Source organism: Typopeltis vanoorti, chromosome 25 (assembly GCF_054136105.1).
Source record: "Typopeltis vanoorti isolate ZY-2024b chromosome 25, IOZ_Tvanoo_1.0, whole genome shotgun sequence".
NCBI lineage: Eukaryota > Metazoa > Arthropoda > Arachnida > Uropygi > Thelyphonidae > Typopeltis > Typopeltis vanoorti.
In genome coordinates, this window is record NC_143573.1 from 30,942,841 (window position 1) to 30,967,693 (window position 24,853).

Sequence of the window (24,853 nt, forward strand, 5' to 3'; positions counted from 1 at the left end):
CCCCTTACCAACTTGTAGGTCTCTATCATATCTCCCCTCTTCCTTCTCTCCACTAGACTCTGCAAATTACATCTTTTCAATCTTTCCTCATACTCGACATTCGAGAGGTCAGAAACTGCCTTAGTCAGTCGCCTTTGGACCCTTTCCAACATCTCTTCATCATTCTGAAAACCAGGTGACCAAATCTGGGCACAATAGTCCATGTGTGGCCTAATCAAAGCCTTATACAATGGAACAAGAATCTCCCTACTTCTACACGTCAGTGTCCTCCTCATCATTCCCAGAAGTCTTTGTGTTGTCTTCACAATTTTGGCGATGTGTTCCCTAAATTTTAGATCCTTATCCACTATCACTCCCAGATCTCTTATTTCCTCTACTTCCAACAACATATTCTCACCAAGCATAAATTCTGCATCCCATCTTTGTTTTCCAAATTTTAAAACCTTACATTTTGCAACATTGAACTCACATCCCCATTTGCTTGCCCAATCACTCAATTTATTCAAGTCTTCTTGCAAGGCCACAACATCTTCACTACTCTTTATGGTTCGTCCCAACTTTGCATCATCTGCAAACAACTGAATATCTCCATCCAAATCTTCGCCAATATCATTAATATACAAGTTAAATAGTAATGGCCCTAAAACAGATCCCTGAGGCACTCTACTAGTGACTTTCCTTTTCCTGGATATTGCACCCCCATACACAACTTGTTGATACCTATCAGATAGCCAGTCTCCAATCCAATGCACTAATCTAATATCCAACCCCATCTGCTCTAGTTTGACTGTCAACTTATCATGAGGTACTCTATCAAAAGCTTTTGCAAAATCCAAGTATATTACTGTGTATCCTTCTCCTCTGTCCAAGGAAGCAGTCATTTTATTGTAATAAGTAAGTAGATTACTAAAACACGACCTCCTTTTAGCAAATCCATGCTGTCCATCAAAGATTATACCATTTTGTCAACCCAACTCTGGATCCTAGTTCTCACAAGCTTCTCCAACAACTTAACCACAACACCTGACACACAGATAGGCCTATAGTTTGATGCTTGAGTTCGATCACCTCCTTTATGAAGTGGCACAATCTTGATCTCCTTCCACTCTTTAGGGACTTGACCGAGTGCAAGACTCGTATTATGGTCACTTTCACCAATTGGTGGATGATTTGATACCTCATTGATAATTACATCCTCCGATGAGATGACCAAATCCAAGAACCTTAATCCTCTTGTGCCCTCTGTTACATACTGTCTGAGGTAGTAATCCCTCAAAAACTCATTTTCTTTACTTCCAGTTGCTATCTCTTCATTCCAGTCTAGATTGCCATAATTAAAATCACCCATAATGATCACCCTTTTCTTATTTGCTTGGCTTATTTGACTATACATTTCACTATCACCACCATCCACATTACCAGGTCTATAACAACATCCCACCAAGTATTTGATTCTATTCACCTCTATCTCACACCATACTGCCTCAAAACCACTGGCCCCATTTCCCTCTTGCATCTCTACCTTGTATGGACATAACTCTTTCTCTATCATCAATAGCACTCCCCCTCCCTTTTTACCCCTTCTATCCTCACGAAACACATCATACCTTTCCATCTCTATTCCTGTCAGGATGTCATCCTCATCTAACCATGTCTCACTTATTCCGACAATCTCTGGGTGCACAGACGCAATTAGTGCAACCATTTCATCCGCCTTATTTCTTATACTTCTAGCATTGGTATACAAACACAACAACTCATTTCTGGATCTACAGCTAGTTCCACTGATACCGCTCACTCGATGTGATCTCTCCATGCTGGACTGGGGCCATTTCCCTTTCTGCTTCTTCATTTTAGAACCCTTTGCAATTCCATCTGTTTCCTTTTGATCCCTGATCATCCCATTACTTTCCTGCCTACACATGCTCTCACCTCCTATTGGAGCATCCACCTTTCTCACACTGTGTATCCCTGTCCACCCTGAGCCTCCCCGTTTCCCTGCTCCTCTTGCACACCCATTCTCTCATTTTCTATACTCATACCACTCACTTCCCCATTCATTTCCACTCCTTCAATCTCTCCTGTCTTACTCTCCTGCTCTTCCACATCACTCCCCTCTCGATCTGATTCATTCTCTCTATTCACTTCTCCACTTTCCAGCAGCAGTCTCTCCAAGCGACTCACACCATAACCACTCAAATGCAGTCCATCGCTCCCATACAGCTCACTTCGTTCCTCAAACTCATTCCACACATTAACAAACTGTACTCCCATCTCCTCACACATTTCAGCCAGAATATCATTTATAATCCTTGCTCTCCGCCTCATTTCACCACAATCATACCTAGGCAACACACTGACCACCCTTCCTGTCACACTATTCTCCTTTATCTTTCCAAGCATTCTCCTGACATTCATTTTGACATGCTCTTTGTTCTCTCTCAAATCATTTGTACCAATTAATACAATTAACTCTTTTGCTCGTTCCCGCCTCATATTCAATGCCTCAATCACTCTACTTATTTTACCGCCTGGAAAACATACCTTGTGCATTTTATCCTCTAGCACACCTTTAATAATGGAGTCGCCATACAACGCCACTCGCTCATCTTTTGTTAACTCTTTCATGCCATCATGATTTATTTTAATAGTTTTGACCTGAATTCTCTTAATTTCATTCCGCATCCATTTCATTTCTTGCTTCATCCAATCCAATTCACCTTCCGAACCTCGCGACACATTCACTCTATTATTAAATCTTTCTAACTTTCTAACTCTCGACCCCCTCTTCTCACTTTTCCTCTCATTCATCCTTCTTTGTTTCCGTACTTTCGGTCCAACATACGTCCAACTTTCAGTATCATTCTTCTCACTTTCACTCTCACATATCTTTCTTTGTTTCCGTACTTTATACATTTGTTTTCATACATTCTGGCCAAGTAGCTTTCCAGCATGCTTTTAAAGTTGATGGTTTCAATTCTGATAATACCAACTTAGCAAGTTTGATGCAATCCAAAATAGAATTATAAATAATTTAGTAAGAGAATCTTACTTAACTATATAGCATAGACACAAGTGAGATTTTGTAGCTTATGGATGGTGGAGGTAAAACTCGGGGGTCATTCCTAAAAGTTGGATAGGGTGTTGTTAAGAAACACAATGTTAATCTCAGTGCTTTACTTTATGCAGATGACCTGCAGGATTCTTAACTATAAACTGAATAAATGCTGTAACAAATTTGGCATGAAAATAAGCAAGACAAAAACAATGAAAATAGGCAGGAATATTGTCACAATGAAAATAGATAAGAATATGGAAAACATCAACTGCATTCTTGGAGAAAACATGATGAACAAGTACATTTCTGTTATTTAGACACAATTTTGGGGTCGCTTAATGGTCAAAGCCAAATAACTGGGCTTCTAACCTAATGTCCAATTCCCACCGTCATGTGATGTGTCTTGTTAGTAGGTATACACTGGGTGCTGAACAAACAAGGATAGTCTGGCAATTTATTGGCAGAAATAAGCAAGAAGTATAAGAGGAGATTTAATGCTGGCTGGGGCACTGCCTAGTTAAACCAGGCCACTGCTGTTTTCTTCAGGGAAATCAGGGCGAGCAATGAAAGCCAGCTACTGGAACAGACTCAAGATCAACATCTAGAAGAAGAACAAATCCAGCATCAGAACTGGGAAAGTTCCACATGGACAAAACTGGCATCATTGAAACAAAGAAGACAAAAAAATAGGTGAGATCTTATTACATAATAAGTACAGGATGTTAAATTTGGGCAACAATTATCAAGGAAAAGGAGTACCAATACCATTCAACACCAAACAAGAAAACAAACTTTAAAATGGGGAAATGGACAATGAAACATATTTATGTCTATAGTCCCACAGAAGATTCTCCTAAGTAGAGGAATTTGAGTCATTAGAGCAGGCAGATGACATATAGAAAAATGGCACTTGTTAGGAATCTAAACAGCAGAGTAGGAAGTGAATCCCACCAGGCATACAGAAATGTATGCCTGGTGGTATGCCTTGGAGAAAAGGACAAGGCTGATAATAATGGTAAGTATCTGCTGGATTTCTGCTCAGGATATGGACTAGTCATTACTAACACCATGTTTCAACATAAAGATGTGTACAAGTTCACGAGGAGAGAAGACACAAGAAACAAGAAAAGCCTCATCGACTATGTTATTGTTGATAGTGATACCTTCAGCTGGTTCAGGATACAGGAGTGTACAGAATTTGAAAGTTGGAAGTGACCATCACTTAGTTTTAAGTAGGATAAAAATGAATATCACATTAAAAATAACAGTACATGAAAAGGTTTTAAAAATAATTAAAGTTGAGCAGCTTCAAATATATAAACATTACTGAAGAAAGAATGAAACAGTTCAAAAACAAGAACCAAACCCTGCAGTCCATGGCAAACGCTGAAGAAAACTCTGATTCAGCTAAGAGGCATGTAGTGAAGTTGTCTGCAAGGATAGAAAAATAAGAATGCCATGATGGATGAAGAAGTTAAAGAAGCACTCCAGGAAAAGAAGGCATATCAAAAGTTCATAGAAAATAAGTCAGCAGATGCCCTAAAAGAATCTAGAGAAAAAATGTAAGAGCTAAGATGTGGGTAAAAGTAACTAAACAAGTCATGGGAGGACTTTGGTAAGAATACACAAGATAAATATCAGGAAGGTAACAAAATGTTCTGGAGACTAGCGAGAAGCTTAAAAATGGGGACAAGAGAGTACTGTAAAAGGATGAAAGATGGTAAAGGTGACATGAAAACTGGAGATAAGAATATTATAGATATCTGGAGTAATTACTTCGAAAGACTTAAATGAAACAAGCAATAATAGAAGAGTAGTAGAAAATTTTCAAGAGGAATGTAAATAAGAGTACATATCAATACTTGAGATAGAAAAAGTTGTCAAAAACTTAAAATGGGGAAAGGCAGCTGGAGTAGATCAGAAATGCTTAAATATGGAGGTATAAAAGTTTTGCACTGGCTACACTGCATTGCACTCAGAAGACTTGGTCAGAAAGTTAAATTCCAGATTGACTGGAGTAGAGCTCTCATAGTCCTATCTATAAAAAAGGAAATAAAGCTGAATGTAAGAATTACAAAGGCATTTTTCTACTAAATATTCCAGATAAGATTTATGCAAGCATATGCAAAAACAGGTTAAGAAATATTGTGGAGGAGAAACTGGGAAAAGAACAAACTGAATTCCGGCCAAATAGAGGCTATCAGGATAGAATTTCACGTTATGACAAACAGTCGAAAAAATCATTGAAATATGACAAGGATCTGTACTTAAGTTTTGCATATCTGGAAAAGGCATAGTACAAGGTGTCCAGGGGAAACTTTTCAAAACACTACAATTGTATGGATAAATGGAATATACAGAGCAATATGTAGTCTATATATAAGTTGTGAGTCAGCAGTTAGAATTGAAGTAAATACAAGAAAACAGTTTGATGTAAAATCAAATGTAAGACAAGGATGCACATTATCTTCTATATGGATCACATTATGAAAGAAAGTGGCATTAAACCTAATATTAAAATTGAAGATATCAAACTTAGCTGTTTGCTTTACACAGAAGATAATATATTCCCAAACATATCCAGTGCAAGTCTCCAAGATTGCTAACTAAATTGAATAACAGCTGTAACAAATTTGGCATAAAAAGACCTAAACTATAAAAAATAAATAGGAACATGGAAAACTTCAGCTGCATTCTGAATGGAGAACCTATAGAACAAGTAAAATATTTTAGTTATTTAGACAGTTTTTAGCAAAGATGGCAAATTAAATTTGGAAATGGACAACAGAATAAGCAAAGCTGGTATTGTTGCAAGCCAGCTGAGCAAATTTATATGGAATTAGAGAGAAATTAGCCAAAGCACTAAACTATATAAGACATTGTTCAAATATGTATACAAGACAGTGTTCAAACCTGTTTTAAGTTATGGATCTGACAGTGGAGTTAGAAATAAAACAGATGATCAAAGATTAAAGACCACAGATATGAGAGTTCTGAGAAAAATTAGGGAGTGAACAGATGGCATTAATGGCAGAATGATAATAAAAATGAAGGCATTAGGAAGGAACTTGACTTTGCATTTAAGAATGTGTGAGCAGGGCTAATCTAAGGTGGCATGGTCGCTTAAACAGAAGGAGAAGGGATAGGTCAGCAAAACATGTGTTTGATGCCAAGATGGCAGGAAAAAAAGATTCAGAGGAAGACCAAGGTCTAAGCAGATTGATTCAGTCAGAAGTACCTTAGAACAAAATATTAGATATGGCAATGTTGAAGTGCTGACAAGTAATAGACTAATCTGGAGGAAAGTTGTTGATAGGAGATTATTCATAATGTAAACTAATTCATTTAGTGCTATCGTAGCAACCTGATCATCCCTTGAGAGTACATATCAGGAAATTTATGAAGATTCTATGACAGCAGAATAAGCAAAGGTACTATGATAGGAAGCTATCTGAACAAATGTAAAGAGAATAAGAGAGAAATCAGTCAAAACACCAAACTGGCAGTAATACAAGAGGGTGTTCAAGTCAATTTTAACTTATGAATCTGAGTTTGGCTAAAAATAAAACAGTTGATCAAACTTGATAATGCCATGTGAGTTCTAAGAAAATTTAAGGGAGTGAACAATTTGTTAAGGACATCAATGGAAGAATCACATGAAAAACAAAGGAATTAGGAAGAAACATGATATTGTAAGCATTTTTGAAAGATAACCTTAGATGATATAGTCACTTAAACAGAATGCAAGAGGAAAGGTAAGTAAGATGTCTGATGCCAGAATGGTAGGAAAAAGACCTAGAGAAAGATCAATATCTAAGTATTGATGCAGTTAGAGTAGCTAGAACGACCAAAATATAATAATTGACAATATTGGAGTCTTGGCAAATAAGACTAATTTGGAGGAAAATTGTTACAAGAAAGTTAGTAATAATGTACTTAATTATGTAGTACTATCACAGCATACTGTACACCCTTTTTTATTATGAAAACTAGATTTTAATCTTAAATTAAACTTGCCAAGAAATTATATTCTTGTTTAATCCTTTATCTAAGTATAAGCAAACAAAGTTTGCACATGAAATATCTTCATGACTGGGCTACTTGTATGTAGAAGCTAATGATTTCACATTAAGTGCCTTAGTATCCCATAATGGGAATATTTTTACAATTTTAACTTTATGGTATATAAACTTTGTTGATCTCAAAAGACTAACTTGTGGTGCCTTTTACAAAGCAATATATAGCTCATATTCAACTTGTAAATTAGCAGTTTGAATTTAAAGGAAGATAGTTTTTTTGGGAGGGGAGGGGGTAAATCAATTGTAGGGCAGAGTTGTACAACTATCCACTGTTATTCATAATCTATACTACATAATTATTAAAAAAAAAAAAGAAGTATTAAACTTGATATTCAAACAGTTGACTTTTTTTTTTCTCTATGCAGAGGATATCATTCCCATAAATCTACTATAGGTCTTCATCCAAGCTCTTTATCCAAATTAAATAATTGCTATGACAAATTTGTCAACAACAAAAACAGAAACTGAAAATATGCAGGAAAACCACTACTGAGAATGTATTAACTGGATTCTCAATACTGTATAGAAAAGACTGCATTTAGTTATTTAAGTGAAATTTTTAATGAAGGGAACACAGTTACCTTTTCTGTTATCAGATAACAGAATAAGTAAAGCTAGTGTGGTGGGAGGTCAGAGCTAATAAATTTATATGAAATGAGTGGAATCTGGCCAAAAGACCATCTGGTGGTATACATGATAGTATTTAAACCAATGTTAATATCTGTACTGAAGAGCTGGAAAAATTAGGACAGTGAACAGATAGATTTAATGACTACTTTGCAAAAATGTTGCTGATGAAAAAACATAAAAATAATTTTTTAAAATTTTTTTTTTAATGAGAAAACATGTGAAATTTTAATTGTTTTAGTATGTCAATGTCTTGTACACAAGGATATACACTGTAAAATGATAGTATGTCATGAATTTTATGAAGCTACTATACACCACTTATTTCAAACACATTTAATTACAATGTTAGATCTGGTGACTAGAGGTAAGAATTATGCTAAAACACTGAATTTAAGGTCCGAAAAATTGGTGAGAACAAATCTGACAATGTTTGCTTGCAATAATTAGGATTTAAGCCAAACAATTATTATAGATAATACAAGGGGGGGGGGGGGAGATCTGGAAAGTTCTGATAAACACCTAGAACAAAAATGATATTAAAGCAACTGATATAACCACAAGAAAGAAAGAAAGAAAGAAAGAACATATCCATATCTTAAAACCCTTTAACCCCATGTTTCATCAAATTATGTAATTTGTTCTTTTTCTTTTAGGATATATAAGACATGAAATTAATTAATTTTTGTTCTAGGTGTTTATCAGAACTTTCCAACCCCCCCCACCTCAATACATCAATATGAAAAAAGAAAAAAAGACAGGAATTTAATAATAAAATCTTAATTGTATTGGCTATCATAGTATCCTGTTTACTATTGACCAATATCAAGAAATTCAACAAATCATGATGACAAATAGCAAAGAAATCATGTAAATGATCTGTATATAAGTTTTGTAAATCTTTAAAAAAAAGTCCATAAGATATACTATACCTCTTACTAAGGGGAAAAACTGTCAAACACTAAAAAACTATTGTGCTTTATATAAGTCACTCTACAGAATAAGTATATATATCTTATATTTAAAGCGAAAGTAAGCAGCAGATTAAAGGATGTACAGGCAGTTCTTTGAATATTAAATTATGAATATATTACTGCACACCCCCTCTTTTTAATAATCTATATGGATCATATTATTATAGAAAGTATTACTCAACTAAATTTCATTGCCATCACCCTGCTTATTGAAGGCCTGAAATGGATTAGAAAAAGTTCCATGTTTGGTCTTGGTGGTCTTTAGAGCAGGGCTTCCAAGACTGTAAAATAAATAAATTTAAAAAAAAAAAGTAAAATTAATATAAATAGGAAAAAAAAATCCTTAATCCCTCTAAGGTACAAATGGTAGGTTTACAAATAAACCTTCCATGCGTGGGAGCAACATAAAAATTAATAAAATAAAAAACAGTGTTAAAAATAAGGGATAATTAAACTTAGTTCTTAACCTATGTAGATAAATGTCATCCTCATAAGTCCTCTACAGGTCCTCAAGATTTATTTAGATGACAACGGAAACTACGTTATGACTTAGACTTGTAGACTGCTGATGGCTTAATCATTCAAGGTATTTAAGCTAAGGAATAGCTACATTTAAACATGAAAAATATATTCTTACAGAAATCTTTAAAAAGATTAAAAACTATACATAGGTTACTGAACTTCAGCATATACGAAATCAAACCACTGCATTAAAAAAAACACTGGTTAAGTATACAGTACAGATCTAATTTTGGATGCAAAAAACACTTACAAAATCAAAATCTCCATCTGCAAAGGAACGCTGAAATTTTGTTGGTTCATGAAGAGCAGCACAAGGACCAGCATTGCTTATTTGATTTAACTGACGCTGTAAATGATTGACAAATTTTTTCTCTTGGGCTTGAGAGAGTCTCTGCTGTGGATGCTGCTGTTGGCCAGTCCTAGACATATTTTGCTGGAAGTGATTTGGATGGGGAGTTCCTGTATGAGGAACAGGAGATGTTGGGCTGGTACTTCCTTGTTCAGAAGATTTACTACTTTGCTGTTCTCTTTCTTTCTTATCAAAATGATCAAGGAAATAGGGACGGTAGTTTTCTTTCTTCTCTCCAGGAACTGTATCATGCCCTAATAGATACATCATTCATAACATGTATTGCCTTTCTTTTTACTATTCACATTTTATGTTCATCAAAAATAAATTGTCATATCAGATTACTTGCTTAACACATTTATGAATCAAAATTTTATTCTAAGTGAATATATTCTTTTGCATGTTTACTTATCACAAGGCAAAATGTTCTTAAATGCAAATACTTTGTTAAGTTAAGGGGATAATAAATCCCTCATCATTTTAAAGCCGGATTACGAAACTTGGAGATTGAAATCTAAGAGTTTCATGCCAAAGAACTATCGGCGAGTCCAAGCGCAAGTCAACACCTGGGTAGTGCAAGCTCCGTCACTATCCTTAATATTTTCTCATAATGTAAAACGCAGCTCCTAGGAGATGTATTATTATTTTACATTATGAGGAGAGGTCACTACCCAGACTGGTTTCGACCTTTATTGAGGTCTCATTAGTGAGTAGGTAGACCTGGAATACCAAGGTTTAAGTGAACCGAACTTACATATACCCCTACTGATGAATTGCCAGACTGGTGTACCCATATAAAATTACTACAATAAAGAGCCAAGAGGCTATTTTTCCGGCAGCATAAATTAAGTTAAGGGGATAATAAATCCCTCACCATTTCACCTCTTGGCTCTTTATTGTAGTAATAATAATATATGGGTACACCGGTCTGGCAATTCATTAGTAGGGATATATGTAAGTTCAGTTCACTTAAACCTTGGTATTCCAGGTCTACTTACTCACTGATGAGACCTCAATAAAGGTCGAAACCGGTCTGGATAGTGACCTCTCCTCATAATGTAAAACAGTAATACATCTCCTAGGAGCTGCGGTTTACATTATGAGAAAATATTAAGGATAGTGATGGAGCTTGCTGCACCTTTGCTCCGAGTTGCCCTAGTGTTGCACTACCCAGGTGTTGACTTGCGCTTGGACTTGCCGATAGTTCTTCAGCATGAAACTCTTAGATTTCAATCTCCAAGTTTCGTAATCCGGCTTTAAAATGGTGAGGGATTTATTATCCCCTTAATTTATGCCACCGGAAAAATAGCCTCTTGGCTCTTTATCGTAGCAAATACTTTGTACTGTGACCAGGCCAATTATCAATTAAGTGTAGGCCTCTTTCTTTTGTGGTATGGTATGTAGCAACTTTATCGCATGCAGTGACATCCGACAGGACAAAATTCAGTCACTTTATTAATTAGTGCAGTTAGCTCATTTGTTGTTTATATAACTGGAACAAATATGAACTGGATGGATTTTTTGCTGTTTATATTTTATATGGAAATTACAAGAAATGGATCAATGTGATATAAAAATTATGGAGCTCTATTTCTAAGCACTATTTCTGAAATGAAATACTCTTTGTTATCCATACACAGAGTATTTAATTTCTGGAATAGTATTTAGAAATAGAGCTCCAAAGATGAAACTCTGGTAATGTTGACATTTGTTCTGATATTATAATATGCAGCCATCAGAACATCAAAGAATGCATAAAGTTCAAACATAATAAACAACTGTGGTCATCTAGTTGATGATGTACATCTGCATCACTGCACAGTCTGGCAGCTTTCCTGATAATGGTCATTTGTGTAGAACTGTCTGCATGAATGGGCATTAGCAGGATGCTGTCAGATAAATGCTCAGCATACCTGGACTATCAGTACACCTGGACCTAGAAAATTCAGAAACTTTTAGATACAGATGATGCAATGAGACTTAGAATTTTTTTTTATTTTTATTTTTATTTTTTTTTTTTATGTTGTGCCGATACACAAAAGGTTGGTTGATCAACCTATAGTACATTAGTACTGTGTATGAGTAATGGGTTGGGAAAGGAGGAACTTGTTTACATTTGATTTAAATGATTGTAAATTGTATTCCTTGGGAAACACAGCAGGGGGGACTGTTCCACAGTGCAGCAGTTGCAGATTTTATCAGTGGTTAGTATATAAATGTGAAAAATTAAAATCTGATAAGGTATTTTATGAAAATTTCATAAAATGACTAAGTCCCCCCCCCCCTCCCCCAGATGACCATGACCATGTAATTGCATTTTTATCGACGTATGAAAGTTTTGAGAGTGATAGCATATCAGCGCTCATCTTAATTGGTCCAATGCAATTAACTGCAAGATAACTTTGAATACTTCTGCATAGAGTGGGGGGAAACAAATCTGTTTGTTTTAGGATTTATTAGAAAACAACAATGAAGGTGAATGCTATATTTGGTTGGTATGTTTGAAATACTCAAAGATGAAAATATGTGAACCATCATTTACATGACATGTACGAATAGGAAAGAATAAATGTGAGTAGAAACACTTTCATTAATGGTAAACGAATTATTAATAATTATCATTTGTGATATGCGTGTCCTATAAGTTGCTAGGTAGAGCGAATAGCACGATCCTATACAGTCTAAACATGAATAAGTGAATTTATGATGGCATAATTAAAAAAAAAAAAAAAAAAACTTATGAAGAGAGAGAGTATTGCAGGAATAAATATGGTTGGATGGAACAGCAAATCATCTCGTAAAATGTTGCATATGTTATGTATATTTCTCTGATTTGTGTATATTTCGCTCCATTTTCCAATAATTTTATTTTGTTTGCTGAGACTCAGTATACATAACATCCAATCATTATCGGAATTATCCACACTTTCGAGAATCCTATATTCATTAGTTTTTTATATTTTTTAGTATCAGTTCTTCTGTCTTATAAATCTCACATATGCTGGTATTTTGTTGGATCAACAAGTCTTATAATACACAGAATACTCATTTTTATTCAGGAATAGATAATTTTTTACGGTCTGTTGTTTCTGAAGACCAGAATAAAAATGTCTCCATACTGTTAAAAAACTTTGCAACCTCGACAGATGCTATACTGCACAAGCAAAAGAAAAAACAATTAGCATTTTTCTCCTAACATCCACTTTCAAATCTTCAGTTCCAGAAAACGTGTAACAGCTGTTTGTAATACAGCCATCAGATACAGAAAGTGCTCAACTCATGACAAGTGACAACATTCAATTGGATTGGTTGACACAATAACCAATCACAGCTGCTGGGTGAGCTCAAAATATTAGCTCACTCAGCCCCCGCCTTCTCAGCAGTTTAAAAATACTAACGCTAAGAATTTGACCTGCTGCGCCCTCTTTACATCTTTTCAAAGGGCTCAAAGGTGTGTGCATTTTGAAAGCATACCTGGGCTATTAACGCGAATGTGAAGCAATGTTTTCGCATCGAAAGTGCCCTCTTCATGAAGCACTAATGCTTCATTATCCTCGTGAAGAGGACAATGTGTTCAATTTTAGGAATCGCGCGAAGTCTGCAAACAATTGGGGAGTCTTTAACAGGAATAAATACAAAACTATAATATCAGTGATACTGATATTTCGTGGATGAGCACCGCACACCCAGAATATTCGCCTCTGATACATACACACGTATATATATTAAAAACTTCATATTTGAAGCAAAATTTAAATTTAAAATTTCATTTAAAAAATCTAGGTACATTAAAATCAATCACATCAGAATCATTCTCTACATAAGGACAAATGAAGTGACAGTCACAGGTGAATATGTATAAATATGAAATAAACCTAAAACCTGGCAATGATTAACTTAAAAATAATAATAATAAATAAATAAAATGCATATAAACAAAGTTTTGCTTGTTCTGCATTATTATGTCAACTAAAGTTGGACTATTTCTTAGAACTATTATGAATTTTTCAAACTATTATATTTCTTTAGTAATTTTCAGAAATACAATAATTTGAGACCTTTAGTGCAAAAATATAACTATTTCTCCTTACTCTTCATTGTTGAGTCTTCATCTTCTCCATCACTATTAATAACAAGTGTACCTAAATCTGATTCAACATCACTATTTGCTACAAGAGTACCACCATCACTATGTGATATCATTGTATTACTTTCATCTTCCTCTTCATTATTGCTTGGCACTAGAGTCCCTGAGTTAGCCATGAACTCCACCATAGTTTTTGAGTCCACTTCATCTTCATCCTGTATAAATGGGAATAGGCAATAACAAAAATGCATTTTATGAATTATTCTCAATAATTTGTTTAAACTTTGAGTTAAAGAATAATATTTTGTTTTACGATTTTTGAAAAGCAAATTTACTTTTAACATTACTTACACATGTACAATAATAATGCAACAGTATATATATAAGAAAGTTGATATACTGTACTGAAGTTAACTTTTCTAGTGTTCTCCTGCATCCAAATCTTAATATGCTTAATAAAAACAGAAAATACTTATGCAGAAAATAACTTTTTTAATGAATACAAAATTTTTGATTGAATTTCTCCAACATTACCTGTAAGAGTAATTAAAGGGAACAAAATAACAATTACAAATAAACATGTTAGATTATGTGATGATGCAAGCATCACATAGTAACAATATCAAAATTCTATGTGTGATGCCATTAAGTCAAGAATAGTTAAAACAATAAACTAAATAATTAATGTAGTGGCGAGGAGTATTAATTAAGATAACTTCCCAAAAGGCAAAAAAATGTAAAAGTCAGTCATTCCTACTTAAATTTAGTTGAGTTGTGAAACTATTCTTATACAACCTTTCTATTAATTTTTATGTAACATGTTTGTCTTTTCCAATGAACTCTGTCTGGGAAAATGATGACTGGCAAGACTAGCTTTATTTATCCTGAGATACTTCAGCCTAAGGATAAATTACTAAAATAAAACTATTTTATTAATGTAATCTTTGTGCTTTTTTTATGCATACTAATGCAGACCTCCCCATCTGCCTGACCTGTAAATTGTATCACTTATTCTATGATGGCACTTTTAAAAATGCATCTGCTATTTATATTTTAATTATGTTCTATTGTCCATTGTCAACTGTATTGAATATGCCTACGATACAGAGGAAAAAAAATTACACCAGTAAAATAATTTTCACGTTTTCTCTGGCTAATTTTATACAGGACTATTTTTAGAATCAGCTATGAAACACTCCCCTAACCTCAAAAAGTATGGGTGCATTAAGCCGATGAAGATCTCGGAGGCAGTCATACTTCACTGAATTAATCTCCTTTTATAATGCACTACATGGTGTTCCCTGGACATCATAATAGGAAATTAATTCTTCCTTTCAGTTACAATTTGAATTGTTTCTTCAACTACCAGTTGTGAGCCCTTTGTGTTTTATAACAATTGCAATATGTGCTTTGAAGGTGCTGGTTAGAATTCCACCAAAATATCAGCAACATTTAAATTTTTATTTGATGCTGCAATCCTGTCAACTGCACCATTTTGTTTATTACTTTTTATTATTATTTTTTTAATGTTCCTTTCCCTCTTCCTTAATTTTGGGGTATGCTCTTTATTCCTCAAAATCAAGTCCTGGCTTTGCTATAAAAAAGTTACTTGTAATGAATAATTATTATTATACTAGTGGTGGTGGACAGTAGATGGCGTTGGTGTAGTTGTGGTTCATTGTAGTTGGTGGATTGAGTGATGGAGACAGAGCTGTAGAGTAGGTGCCCTCCCTCGACGAGTCACTGGACTCCCTGGAGGTGTCACGTAATAATAGTAAATAGTAATTATCATTATCGCACCTTCCATGGAGTAAGCAGACCTATTGTGGGAGGTTCACTCATTCAACAACATACTTATTATATTGAGCATTACATTTCTTAACACCCTATATTAACGTGTTCCATTCACTCACAATTCTCCATATAAAAAATATACTTCTCACACTCTTACACAACTTCCAGGGATGGCCTTTGGTTCTTCCCTTCTTACCTTCTACTCTTTTTATAATCCTATATTCATCTGACAAAATCCCTTGACTAACATATCTATCATATCACCGTTTTTCCTGCAATCCATTAAACTTAGTCATCTACATTCTTTTAACTTCTTTCCATAGCCAACATTCTAGTCTTGATATTGCCTTAGTCATCGTCTTTGGACCTTCTCCAATATTTCCATATCACAACGAAAACTAGATGAACAAATCTAAGCACAACAGTTCAAGTATAGCCTGACTAGTGCTTTATACAGTGGAACAATTACCAACTACCTCTTTATCCCTACATGTCAGCATACTCCTTATAATAGCAGCAATGTGATGTGTAGTCTTTGCAACACGTGCCCTCTAAACTTCAGTCTACTGTCAACTATCATTCCTCTTCAAGAAGTGGATTCCGAATCTCATCCACTTCTTGAAGCACTGTTCCATTAATATAGTACACAGCGTTATATCTCTGCACTCCAAAGTGCAACAACTTGCACTTATTAATATTAGAAGTACAATCCCACTCCTTTATCCAAGCTAAAAGTAGGGTTAAATTTCTCTGAAGGGAATTAACATAAGCAGTGCCCCATATAATTCTCCCCAATTTTTGAATAACCAGAAAACAACTGAAAATCTCCAATCATTAAACATCATTAACAAAGAAGTTAAACAGCAAGGGCCCACACCATTTGTTACTCTTTTTTTTGAGATACTTGCTTCCTATATATACAATTTGCTGGTATCATTTAGAGAGTCAATCCCCCAATCCATCTAATCAATATACTATCTATTGCCATCCTCTGCTGCTTGTACCAGCTTACCTAATAACAGCAATGTGATGTGTTGTCTTTGCAACACATGTCCGCTAAACTTCAGTCTACTGTCAACTATCATCCCCGGGTCCCGAATCTCATCCACTTCTTGAAGCACTGTTCCATTAATATAGTACACAGCATTATATCTCTGCACTCCAAAATGCAACAACTTGTACTTATTAATATTAAAAGTACAATCCCACTCCTTTATCCAAGCTAAAAGTAGAGTTAAATCTCCCTGAAGGGAATTAACATAAGCAATGCTCCATATAATTCTCTCTCAATTTTTGAATAATCAGAAAACTGAAAATTTCCAATCAATCCACATTAAACATCATTAACACGTTCGCTGCCACGCTACTTTGGCATAGTCTGTTCCCGTACGCCGAGCAATTTCACTTCTTCAAGGTCAGTACGGTAATCTCGTTGCCGCCAGTAAGCGTCATACGATACACAGTTTTGCTGCTAGCTCAACAAGCCAAGCATTTTCACTTCTTCAAGGTCAGTACGGTAATCTTGTTGCCGGCGGTAAGCATCATACGAGTATACTTGTAGTTGGCAGCGAACGTGTTAACAAAGAAATTAAATGGAAAGCACCCAAGAACAGAATCCTGGGACACACCATTTGTTACCCTCTTTTTTGAGATACTTGCTTCATATATATACAATTTGCTGGTATATTTAAAGAGTCAATCCCCAATCCATCTAATCCCATCCTATGTTGTTGTACACCAACTTACCAAATGCATTTGCAAAGTCCAAGAATAACATTAGATATGAATCTTACTTATCTAACACACTTGTTTGCTATTTGATCATAAAATACAAGTAGATTGCTAAAACAAAAACATGCTGACCATCATAAAGAATGGTATGGTATGTTTGGTTGATGGTATGTCATCAACAAGATCCTCTATTTTATTTCTAACCAACCACTCCAATACCTTGACTACAACTGCAGATATACAGACCGGTCCATAACTGGTAACTTCTGTCCTAGAACTATGCTTGTGGAATGGTACTATTTTTCTTTCTTTGCACTAGTCTGAAAAGTTCTCGGCCTAACAATGAAAAAACGAATTTATAATTTCAAAATTATTTTTATTTTTCAACATAGTCTCCCTTAAGACTAATACATTTATTCCAGCAATGCTCCAGCATCATTATCCCATCCCTGTAATGGTTCTCAATAAGATCTGCAAAATACCCCCTCTACAGCTGCACTTGATTCGAAGAAAACTATGACCAGTGAGGAAGAGTTTTACTTTTGGGAAGAGACAGAAGTCAGAGGGAGTCAAATCTGGGGAATAGGGTGGATGTTCCAACAATTCATAGTGCAGATCCTTTAATTTTCCCATTGCTAAAACATCTGTGTGGACAAGTGCATTGTCCTGATGATAGACGATTTTTTTCTTCTGCAAACTGGGTCTTTTCTCACAAACTTTTCCGTCTAGTCTGGCCAAAAGATTGGAATAATATTCCCCGGTTAATGTTTTACGCTTTTCAATATAATTAATAAACAAAATGCCTTTAGCATCTCAAAACACCGATGCCATGACCTTTCCTGCTGATGGAACCGACTTTGTCTTCTTTGGCATGGAACAACTGGCTTCTGTCCAGTGTTTTGACTGATGTTTGGATTCTGGCGTGTAATGGTGAATCCAAGTCTCATCCATAACAATAAATCTACGCACAAAATCAGTTTTATTCTTGTTAAAATGCTCCAAGCACTGTTCAGAGATTTTCATGTGAGTGTGTTTTTGATCTGCTGTGAGCAAGCATGGCACACATCTTGCACAATGCTTTTTCATTTGCAATTCTTTGTGCAAAATATATCCTACACATTCTTTTGAAATGCCTATAGTCTCAGCAATTTCACGAACTTTGACCCGCTGGTCATCCAATATACCATATCGTTCACTTCATCAATGATTTCTGGTGTTACACTTTTTGGATGTCCTTTACGTGGATCATCTTCAAGGCTGGTACAGCCACGTTAATACTCAGCAGCCCATTTCTTAATTGTCAAAAATGAAGAAGAAGAGTGCCCATAAACTTTTATGAACTTTGAATGAATTTCTTTTGGTGTTAAACCTTCTTTTACAAAGAATTTCATAAGCAATACTCAATTTTATCCATTTCAAGTGATACAGACAACACTTTTGCTTCAGACAGCTGTATAAAACAAACTACTTGATAGAATGACTTGCAATTTCACATGGATGCTTATGACAGATGTACCAACTTAGAAAAAAAAAAATCTTGCTGATAGTGTTGCTATCTATGGTCGAAGCGAGAACTTTTCGGACCACCCTCGTACTTAGGAACCTTTCACACTGCAAGACTTTCATTAAATAACCAAATTGAAGACATAGTTTTGCACATTCCTTAAAAATAAATGCCGCTGTGTTCCCAAAACCTTATTAACATCTAATCTAATCAACACACGACACACCTATGATTTTTCACCTCTCATTCTCCCAATACTTGTCTCTCTTCTACATGTTGCACAATATCATATATTGTGCAACATATATGATTCACAATATATGACACAATATCATATATTGTGAATACTTCATTAGTGTATATCATATTAGAGTATAATATACACTAATGAAGTATTCATTATATAATTCCACTACATCCCTTTGCAATGGTGACTCTGCTACCTTAACTATCCACTAGTGTCAACCTACTATAATTATTCTTCCTATTGATTGTCATATGGTAGAAGAATTTTCTTGAATTATACTTGGTCTGGCCAATCTTCTCTTGTGCTGCATTTTTTCTTTCTTTACCATGCTTGTCGTCTTCCTAACCTGCACTTTATACTTCTCATTTATACTACAGTACTCTACCCATGCACTTCCCATGTTTTCTCCACAGCTCATTAACCCAATGAATGGATGGTAGTTGACTACAGAGCTTTCCTTAATCACCCACCTTATAATAATTTCACATATACTTTATCTTTTATTGGCAGTAGCCTTTTCTTGTTTCACCACTTTTCAAACAAGTACCTCATGATCACTCTCAAATAATGCAAAATTCTTTACTGCATCTAAGTATTATTATAGTAAAGAGTACTGTTTTCCCTTCCAGTATTTAAAATTATTTTTCTAAAAAATCAGAAGTTTACAAATTCAGTTTTCTTATGTACTCATATGTATATAAAATCACTTCAAATGAGAAACTTTTTACTCTGATTCAATACCAGCAAATCTTCGAAACCCCCCCCCCCTCTTAACTTGAATCAATCAAATAATCTTATCTAATCTCAGTAGACATCAAGATAAATGTTCTTAGCATAAATTATCTTGCTTCAGAAATATCAGTAAAGAATAACTCAAGCAAAAAAACTTTGTTGACTAGTTTTCATAGACAAATCTTCCAGTTATAAACTGTTCCTATTTAAAACTCTGAGTATGTAATACACTGTGTCTTGAAATGTGCAAAAATCGCATAAGGACTATTAAGAAGAAAGTATAATTTTCTTCTCTTGAAAAATCGTTTTATCGTCTAGTTTCATCTAGCTAGTAATAAAATTACTAGCTAGAACATCTCGGTATGGAGAATAGTAGATCTTACTATAACAATATAATAGTGGATCTTATTATCGCAAGCTATCTACGAGTTTTAGTGAGAGTTGACTGTAATAAAGGAAATTAACTCTCTAAAACTGTATTGCAGTGTATCCTTTAAAACAATATTGAGAGGGCCTTTAGAATTACATCTTAAATGGTGGCTGTTCACTGTTGAAAGAAACTTTTTCAGATGAATCTACTGGTTTCTGTGTTCTATTTCTGTTGTCTACTTTCCTTTAAAAAACATTCCATTCAACTATCAGCACATACATATTTCACCCTCACAGCTGTCAGTAAGAGTTGTGCTGCTTCCTGGATGTCTGCTTGTGCACACACTCACTACAAACTACTGGTTAGGGTTTTGAAGTTCTCCTCATACAGATAGGATAAAATTTTTAAAACAGACTTTCAGTTAAGAAAAACAATTTTATTATATTGTTTTTGGTCTGTTAAAATAATGATAAGGTCTTGATATTTGCTGGCTGAAATAGTTCAGTTCTTGGATTGTCAATCCACCATCTGTTTAGGGCAAAGAACTGCTTTTTGTTTGTTTGTATGTGCATGCATGTGCACCATACTGGATAGCCAACATTATGTTAAAAAGGTTGTTTAAATAACAATAATAAATTTCGACCTTTACATCTTGTAAAATTATTTTGTTAACATAAATTTTTACACCTTTAAGTGGAGACAAAGGCAAGTGAATTTTATTACAAGAAAATAAAAATCATAAGAGTATTAGATAGCATTAATTGCATTATGAAGGTGGGAGAGGTAATGCATATTATATCTTAAAATCTGTTTTCCAAAATTATGATATTGAAAATAAATTAATATTTGATAAATAATTTGATAATGTTAATTTAATAAAAACACAATGTGGCATATCTGAATGGAAAAAATCAAATATCTGCAACTGCTTAATAAATTGCTTTGTTCTGTTGTTTAAACTCTGAAGCACCTATGAGACCAACACCATCTTTCTTTATATCAGTTTTCATCACTAAATTGAAAGGAAAAGGCTTCAGAAAATTAAAACAAACAAACAAAAGCCTTAAAAGATTCATTGGAATAAAAAAATTATTAAAACCAAAGCTAATAAATATCATCATCATCATCATCAAATTCCTGCCATGTGTCCTCAAGGGGTGTACAGGATATGAGAGTACTACATGAAAAAAATTACATCATTATTAATTTCCTAACTACAATTTTCCTCCAAATCAGTCTGTTATTTGTCAAGACTCCAACATTATCAGATCTTATATTTCTATCGTCTAAGGACTTCGTACCGTATCAATCCACCTATATCTTGGTCTTCCTCTGGGTCGTTTTGCTGCCAACCTGGCAGAGAACACTTGTTTTGCTAATCTTTCCTCGCCCATTCTGTTTAAGTGACCATACCACCTGAGATTAGCTCTGCTAACGCATTCCTGGATGCTGACAATGTCAAATTCTTTCCTAATATCCTCGTTTTTAATATGATATTGCCATTGATGCCATCTGTTCACGCCTATAATCTTTCGCAGGACTCTCATATCTGTGGTCTCTAGTCTTTGATCAAGTGTTTTACTTCTAACCCAGCTCTCAGATCCATAAGTTAAAACTGGTTTGAACACTGTCTTGTATACAGCTAATTTAGTGTTCTGACTAATTTCTCTCTTATTCCATATGAATTTATTCAATTGACTTCCTACCATACCAGCTTTGTTGATTCTATTGTCTATTTCTGTATTTAATTTACCATCTTCGGTAAAAATCGTGCCTAAATAGCTGAAATGTTTTACTTGTTCCACAGGTTCTCCATTCACAACACAGTTGACATTTTCAATGATTCTGCCTATTTTCATTGTCTTTGTCTTTTCATTACTGACCTTCATATCATATCTATTACAACAATTTAGTCAGAGAATCTTGCAGACTTGTAGTGGATTTATTTAAAGTATAACATCATCCGCATAAAGCAAAGAGCAGACATTAACATCTCCAATTTTGATATCACGTTTAATACCACTTTCCTTCATAATGTGATCCATATAGATAATGAATAACAGAGGGGATAATGTACATCCTTGTCTCACACCAGATTTAACATTAAACCATCTTCCTGTACTTCCTTCAATTCTAACTGCTGACTTACAACTCAAATAAAGACTAAGTATTACTTGATATAATGCCCCATTGACACCATATAACTGCAGCGTATTGAATAGCTTCTCTCTTGGCACCTTGTCATATGCCTTTTCCAAATCGACAAAACTTAAATACAGATCTTTGTTATATTCCCATGCTTTCTCGACTATTTGTCGTAAAGTGAAGATCTGATCCTGACAACCTCTATTTGGCCTGAATCCAGCTTGTTCTTCACCAAGCTTTTCTTCCACAATTCTTCTCAACCGTTTCTCAAGCATACTTGCATAGATCTTGCCAGGAACACTCAGTAGGGAAATACCTCTATAATTCTCACATGCAGTTTTATTTCCCTTTTTATATATGGGTACTATGAGAGCTCTACTCCAATCATCGGGAATTCGTCCCTCTGTCCAGGCTTTCTGAACTATGCAGTGCAGCCACTGTAAGACTCTTATACCACCATACTTCAGCATTTCTGGTCGAATATCATCTACTCCTGCTGCCTTTCCACATTTCAAGCCTTTGATGGCTTTTTCTACTTCAAGTATGGATATGTATTCCTGACTGCATGCCTGGTCAGTGTTTTTTACCACTGTATCTTTCATTTAGCAGTTTTTCAAAGTAATTACTCCATACTTCAAGGATATCTTTTTCTCCCGTTTTCATGTCACCTTTATCATCTCTAATTCCTTTTACAGCACTCTTTCCTCCATTCCTAAGCTTCTTCAACAACCTCCAAAATATTTTGCCACCTTCTTGATATTTATTTTCTATATTATTGCCAAAGTCTTCCCATGACTTTTGTTTAGCTAGTTTTACACAGTGTTTAGCATTCTTGCATTTGTCTCTGTATTCTCTAAGAGCACAAGCTGACTTATTTGACAGGAACTTTTGATATGCTTTCTTCTTTTCCTTCACTGTCTCTTTAACTTCCTGTGTCCACCAGGGAGTTCTGATTTTTGGATCCTTACAGACAACCTCACCACATGCCTCTCTGGCAGAATCAATCAATGTTTTCTTCAGAGTTTGCCACTGAATCTCCAAGGTTTGATTCCTGTTCTCAAACTCTTTCATTTTTTCTTCAATAATCTTTGTGTATTTTAGTCTACAGTTCAGATCTGAGAGCTGCTCAACTTTTATTTGCTTTAAAACTTTCTTACATGTTATTCTTTTCAATATGAAATTCAATTTTATCTTGCTCAAGACTAAATAGTGATCACTTCCAATTTCAAATCCTCTGTACACTCTGGTGCCCTGCACCATGGATAAAATATCACTTTCAACAATAACATAGTCAATGAGACTTTTCTTATTCCTAGCCTCTTCTCTCCATGTGAATTTGTGCACATTTTTATGTTGGAACATGGTGTTAATAATAACCAGTCCATGTCCTGGCAGAAATCCAACAGATATTTGCCATTATTATTAGCTTTGCTCTTTTCTCCAAATTTTCCCAAAATATTTTTGTATGTCTCACAATCATTTCCTACTCTGCTATTTAGATCCCCAACAAGGACCAACTTTTCATTTTTCATTGTGTCAGTCGCTTTTTCTAAAGCCTCAAAAAATTCCTCTACTTCTACCTTAGTAGAACCTTCTGTGGGACCATAGGCACAAATAAGTCTCATTGTCCAGTTCCACATTACTCTACTTGAGACTGACTGCCATTCAAGAAGATTAGCCTTGTATTTTGTGTTGAATACTATGGCTACTCCTTCTTTTCCTTGATTGTCATTGCCTGAATATAACATTTTGTATTTATTGCTCAGAAAGATCTCACCAGTTTTGGTCTTTTTTGTTTCAGTCACCCCTATTATGTCGATCTGGTACTTATCTAATTCTTCAGCTAGCTCCATTTCTTTGCCATTCAGGCTTCTTACGTTGATAGTACCGATCTTTAACTCTGGTGATGTTGAGTTGGGGTTTGTTTTCAGATTTGTTCCAGTAGCTGACTTTACGCTGTTCGCCCTGGTTCCCTGGCGAAAACAACGGGGGCCTTGTTTAACTGGGCGATGCCCCAGCCGGCATGAAATTTTGTCATGTTGTACCATCATTTTTTATTTTGGTTTAACCAATAAGAATACAATTTGGTCGGCTAAATCCCAAATTGCCAGCCCATCCTCGTTCGTTCAGTATCCAAGTAGATACCCAACAGGGTGCACCATGAGAAGGCGAGGATTGGACATTAGGTCAGAAGCCCTGGTCGGTTCTCCGCATTCCTTTAAAGGCTATGTGGAGGTCTCCTCTCAGTTATACAGCTTTGACCTTAATTTGTTTAATAATGAACTGGTAAAAAAACAAACAAATAAAAGTTTACTTTAATACTTAGAACATTTTAAAAGGGTTTGAAAGCTTACAAGAATACAACATTCAGTGTAAGTGTTGCCATGGTTTTGCAATTAGTTAAAAGTACTTGACAAACTTTTCCCCAAAGCCTGTATGTGTGTCAAAAGCATAAAAATTAATGCATAGCAATATACATGTCTGCAAGGAGATGTGCTTTGCATTATGGGAGATACCGAGACAAGGAGTGATGAGTTGCCTGGTGTTGCACAACCTTACCTCAGTCCCTAAGATATTTTCAGGTGCAAACTTTGTTTGCATACACTTGGATAAAAGATTAAACTAAATTTATTA

The 24,853-nt window shown here is 34.9% G+C and overlaps 1 protein-coding gene across 2 annotated transcripts in view; it reads right to left on the reverse strand.

Moving 5' to 3' along the window:
- hpo (serine/threonine-protein kinase hippo) overlaps positions 1-24,853 on the reverse strand; it is a 180,079-nt gene that overhangs the window by 9,642 nt on the left and 145,584 nt on the right. For both annotated transcript variants that reach the window (XM_090414415.1, XM_090414416.1), the window contains 2 exons: positions 13,701-13,911; positions 9,511-9,863 (listed from right to left, as the gene is read on the reverse strand). In XM_090414415.1, coding sequence (XP_090270541.1) covers positions 9,511-9,863; positions 13,701-13,911 — 564 coding nt within the window. The remainder of the gene's footprint in view (positions 1-9,510; positions 9,864-13,700; positions 13,912-24,853) is intronic.